General features: G+C 33.7%; 1 protein-coding gene across 1 annotated transcript in view; it reads left to right on the forward strand.

Annotated features, from left to right (window-relative positions):
* The window catches only part of UBR1 (ubiquitin protein ligase E3 component n-recognin 1), a 147,486-nt gene that overhangs the window by 89,577 nt on the left and 51,909 nt on the right, over nt 1–6,000 (forward strand). The window contains exons 26-29 of the mRNA XM_044660018.1: nt 230–329; nt 2,043–2,152; nt 3,455–3,541; nt 4,382–4,563. Coding sequence (XP_044515953.1) covers nt 230–329; nt 2,043–2,152; nt 3,455–3,541; nt 4,382–4,563 — 479 coding nt within the window. The remainder of the gene's footprint in view (nt 1–229; nt 330–2,042; nt 2,153–3,454; nt 3,542–4,381; nt 4,564–6,000) is intronic.

A 6,000-nucleotide genomic window follows, 5' to 3' on the forward strand; every position in this document is an offset into this window, starting at 1 on the left:
TCGCCTCAAATCCTGTTACTTTGGGTTTTGTTTTATTGTAGTCAGTATGTACATTGTTCTGGTTCTCTTTATGCCACTTTGTTTTGCCATGTATAGATCTTTCCATATTTCTTTATATTTATGTTTCAATGTTGTTGGTTTTTTTCTGAATCCTCCTTAATTTTTAAGAAATTTAACCAAAGAAGTACAGTTTCAAAATCTTCCTTACTCATTTTACTCATTTCTTCAGGTATTTCATCTTCTTGCTCTGGGTCTGCTTGAAGAGAAACAACAGCTTCAAAGAGCTCCTGAAGAAGAAGTGACCTTTGACTTTTACTATAAAGCTTCACGTATGTCTGATTATGATTTTTCCATGAAATTCTGCCTCAAGTGAAATTTTAGGATTGTAATCCTTAAGACTTAGTCTTCTTTATCTGGATAGTTTTTCTCTCTACAAACTTTAGTGCTCACTTAATAATTTCTACAAGTAGAAATCTCTGAATCAAAGTAGGAATCAGAGAAATAACTAGCCATAACTGCATCTGAGACAAACATACTTGAGTGATTTGGGAACAAAGGGATATGGTGTGTGACACCACCAGTACAGAGTACTTTCTGACTACAGGTGTAGTTGCACTTGGATGCCTGGCTATAGACTTCATGGAAATTGGAGAAATGTGGTCCAAGAGAAGAATACCACAGTGATGGCACCTGAGATAGTGAATCAGGAATGCCATGCACTGCTCATTGTTACAGGTGGGGTGATAACAGTCATCAAGGAAAGGAAGAGTAGTGTAGTTCTTCCTGCCCCAACCAGAGGAAGTATATCATATCTCTATTCCTAGATATTTGCACATTTATGTATATGCACAATTATGTATATTGATGCCCTGTTTAACAATAAGAGTTGTGTCCTTCTTTGCATGTCACCACTTTTTGGCAGAGCATATTAGCTGTTTCCAACAATTTTAGTACTCATCTGTTTTAGAATTAGCAAATTCCTCTCTCCTAAGCTGGTATTCCATTATCAATATAGTACAGCAAGATCTCAGTCTTCAAAAGATTATTGTTTATAAGATATTTGCAAAGGGTCTCCCTAAAGTCTTATTTAAATTTCTCATTATAGTATTTAGAGAACCCTGGGTAACCATTGGGCCATTCTATTAAAATGAAAAGGCTTCAGGTATAGACTCAATAATGGGTTATAAATCTATTGTTCAAGAAGCAACCTACTTAAATTTGACTAGATTGTCCAAAGAGTAATTAATCTTTCAGCTATGACCACTTACAAATACAGCTATGAGAAAGACCTACTGTAACTACATTCTATGTCAGTGGAGAGATCGATCACCCATACTGGCAGAATCACAGATCCTAAAGTATTGTAGTAGATTTTGCAGAAGACATTCATGTGTTTGAATTAGATTTAAAACATCTCTGAAGCAAGAGTAATAGTGAATATATATTTTTTAAACTGATTGGGAGCAAAACTGTATAAATCTAATTAAGCAGGAAAGTTTTAGATTCATAATCTAGATACATTCCTTTTGTCTGGTTTTTTTCAAGTTACTGAAACACATTTCCAATAAAGGTTATGGTACTTTCTTTCATAGAGGTGTTGAAGACTAGGAAAGAGAGTCTGATTCTTTTATTGGGCTATTATTCATCAACTAATTACCAATGGACAGAATAAAGCAAAAGCATTTCCTGTACTAAATTTCAAACTTTTGATTATTTAGCAATATAGCTTAAAATTTTATAGATAGAATTTCTCCCTTCTGCTTTTTTTGTATTTTATTCTTTGTTATCTCCTCCAGTAAAAAATGAACAAAAGAAGAGAAAATGTGTGTTTTACATATTAGTCAATCCTACTACATCCTAACTTTGTTAAAAGATTTGGTAGGGGGAAAATGGAAGTGTTAAGCAATAAGGGTTCTTTGTTATAATCTCCAATAATTATAAAAATAAAACCTAATGCATATACTTTGTATACTTTATATTGAAGATATTACAAATATAGTGTGGTTAATTTGTACAATTCTACTTTTGCTTCCTGAAAAAAGGTTTGGCAAGTTCATCTGGGAATGTTCAGAATATACAAACACTTTTGGAAAAACTGAAAGGAATTCCTCAATTGGAGGCTCAAAAGGACATGATAGCTTGGATACTGCAGGTAGATAAGAAAAGTCCAACAAGTATATCTTGAGTGAAATTCTATTGATTTTTTTTGTTTTAGTTTTACTTTCTCTCTAGTTTGTCATTATTTTTCTAACTGCAATGCTCTTCTCTCTCCTCCAGAATTAAGCAATCTCCTCCTCTAATGATGGATTTATCTACTTTCTAGTTCATTAACATTTATCCCTTTTATTGAAAGTGTTCTCACTTTTGCACATTTAAAAAAATATACACCAAACAGGATCTTTGCTAGCCTATCTTTTTAGTATCCAGTGCATTTTTAGAACAGAATGAAATGCAGTAACCTCTTCTCCTTTAAAGATAGGAAATTTTCAAATAGAAATCACTATTGAGATTTAAACCACAATTCAGGTAGGTGATGTAGTCAAGAAGATTTGAGTTCAATTCCAGCTTCAGACATTTACTAGTTTTATGACTCTGGAGAAGTCCTATTTGCCTCAGTTTCATTATCTGTAAAATGAGCCGGAGAAGGAAATGGGGTCACATAAAGAGTCAAACTGAAACAACTGAACAACAACAATAAAATTAAAACAATAAATCAAATATCTTACTTCCTTGCTTTACATTTTAAAGAGGCTATACTTGTTCAGTCACGTCTTAACTCTTCATGACCTCATGGACCATACTGTCCATGGGATTTTCTTAGCAAAAGATACTGAAATGCTTTGACATTTTCTTCTCCAATGGAATAAGACAAACAGAGGTTTGCCCAGAGTCACACAGCTGGTAAGTGTCTGAGACTGCATTGAACTCAAGTTTTTCTGACTCCAGGCCTAGGGTTCTATCCATCGAGCTATGTAACTACTCCCATGCAATACTTAGGACTCTCATGACTGTATTTCTCTATTTGAGTTGGCCTCAGTATAACTTTGTAGTCAAATAAAAGATAAGAGTGACTATTGAAAGTACTTTCATGACACCTTCTCCTACTACTTTGCCAAAGGGGACATTGGGTGTGGTACTCACTAGATATAGTACCAGCCTTTTTCAATGTATTGATTGGTTACTTAGAGAAATTTAGCTGATGTAAAACAAAAGATATCAATAACAGTTTAAAAGATGAAAATATTTTAAGTAGATTTCATAAAATGTCATATTTATGTAAGATTTTCCCTGACTACCTTTTAAAGGCAAAAGCTAAAATGTATTTGCCTTTATGGGGGAAAAACCATTTTTGTTAATGACATAGAGTCATATGCCTAAAGGAAGATAAGATAATTTTCCTTGCTTATTTATACCAATCAAATAATTTCTTTTATATTTTATTCTCTCTTCATAGATGTTTGATACAGTGAAACGACTGAGGGAAAAATCTAGCTTAACAGTAGCAACTGTATCGGGATCAGAACTTATCAAGAGTGATGAGGTAATAAAGACAAAACAAGTTGAATCGTTCTACCATAATTTTAATTTAATTAGTTTCTTCCCTGACCTTGAACATTTTTGATGTTTAATATTTTAATATTCAAGAGACTTTAGTACAGTTATAAATGAATATTGAGACTCTTTAAAATTTTTTTCTCCTATTATTCTGTCTTAGAGGTATAGAAGTACTTGAGAAAGTTATTAATGTTTTTCTTTAATAAGAACCAGAAAGACTTGAAGGAAGAGCTATATCCCAACAACATTTATTGAGGTTTCCAGAATCTGTTGTGTATTGGGTCTAGTGAATTGAATTTATGAATCTTACATTTGATTTAGTGGTTTGACAATGATATTGATGATGTTTATAAGGCTATTATCAAGGAAGGTGAGATTTTATTAAGTAGAATAAAGAAAACTATGCTCCAGCAAGACCAGTAAGTAGAGTAGTGCCAAAAAAAGTCCAGTTGCTCTTGTCAATTGCCTTTCTTAAAAAAATCTCAATTGCTTTTAAAGTGGGAACTTTAAATGTTCAATCTCCATCTAGATTTGATCTTTTGATTTGTGACAAATTATTTACAGTTTTTTTAGTTGATATTGCCCTTTAACTGTACAATTGAGGTAAAGACTCATTAATTTTAAAATGATATAAATACCCAAAGGAGAGAAAACAGGCTCTAATAAAGACTCTCATCACAAAAGAAAAAAGAAAAGCAGGGGGCAGCACTTTACTTCTTAGACTGAGAGGTCAACTTTAATGGTATGATCTGATCTGCAGCATTATTTAACTCCACGATAACAGGTTTCTGCTGTATTCTCTGTTGCTGTTTTTCTTTAAATTCAGAGTATGCAGGATAAAGAAAAGGCAGAACGAAAGAGAAAAGCAGAAGCTGCTAGGCTACATCGCCAGAAGATCATGGCACAGATGTCAGCCTTACAGAGGAATTTCATTGAAACTCACAAACTCTTGTATGAGAATACACTAGATCTACAAGGAAAAGAAAATTCTGTTGTGGAGGAAGAGAGGTAAGAAACAGTATTGACTGCACCTTGGCAGGAAAAGTTAAATGCTTTCCAAAGAATATTTCCTAATATATATGATGAAATTGATGCCTGCCAAAAGAGATTTTAATCTGCTTAATGAATATGTTCTTACCAAAGCATCAACATACCCTTTCTATGAAGAAATATACTTATTTAGAAAACTATTCTATCACTTAAATTCAGTGAAGTTGTTGAATAAAAGCTGCCTAGTAGTTTCTGTGGTTAAAAAAAAAGGCAAAGATTATCTTAAAGTTTTGTAACTATAAGTGATTGTTTTTAATCATCCAATGTTTGGAAGATTCTTATTTTCCCCCCTTCACAGGCTTCTGCTAACTAACTACAAATTCTCCTTCATCTCTACCTAAAGAATAATGATGTTAAATTTAGACACTGAGTAAAAGGTATTAGATGTGCATCAGATTAGTTATAGTAACAATAATTCATGAAACTAGGAGTCATACACATAAAAATACAGAAACACTAATAATGAAAACAGACAAATTGTATATTGGAAAAGCGACATTGGTCAAAAGTTGAGAGGGACAGTAATTTTCAAATAAAAATTATAGTCATTCAGTAGTCAAGCAGTCAGCAATCAGTTAATCCGGAAACACTTATTAAGTTCCTACTATGTTCCAGGCCTTGTGTGGGAGATACAGAGAAAAGCAAAAATAGGCTCTGCCCTTGAGGAACTTATATCTTAATGAGGGAGATATAAATAATATAATGCAAATATTTACAACATTCAAAATAAATGCAAGGTCATCTGGAAGGGGAAGGGTTACCACCTAAGGGGACTGGCAAGAGCTTCCTGCAGAAGGTGGTTTTTTAACTGAACCTTGAAGGAAACCAGAAATTATAAGAGAAAGTTGAGGCGTTCGAGCATTTCAGGTATGGGGAATGATCAGTGCAAAGTCACAGAGATAAGAAATAGAGGATCTTGTGAGGAATTGCAATAAGGCCAATATATATGGATTATAGAATAGTTGGAAGTAAATAAATAAAGTGTAGGAAGATTGGAAAGGTAGAAAATGGCAAGGTTTTGAAGAATTTTAAATGCCAAAAGACTTTCTATTTCATCCTGAAGGTAACAAGGAGTCACTGGAATATTGAATATAAGGATGTGACATGATCATACCTAATCTGATCACTTTAGGAACTGAAGAGAGAATGGTCTTTAGTAGGAAGAGACTTCAGGAAGGCAGGGAAACTAATTAGAAGGTTATTGCAATAGTCTAGGAAAGAGATGATGATGGCCTAAACTGGGATGTGGTGGCTGTGTGTGCACAGAGAAGGGTAGAAAGAAAAAAAAAAGGAAGGAAGGGAGGGAGGGAGGGAAGGAAGGAAGGAAGGAAGGAAGGAAGGAAGGAAGGAAGGAAGGAAGGAAGGAAGGAAGGAAGGAAGGAAGGAAGGAAGGAA

The sequence above is a fragment of the Gracilinanus agilis genome, chromosome 2 (assembly GCF_016433145.1).
Source record: "Gracilinanus agilis isolate LMUSP501 chromosome 2, AgileGrace, whole genome shotgun sequence".
Classification (NCBI taxonomy): domain Eukaryota; kingdom Metazoa; phylum Chordata; class Mammalia; order Didelphimorphia; family Didelphidae; genus Gracilinanus; species Gracilinanus agilis.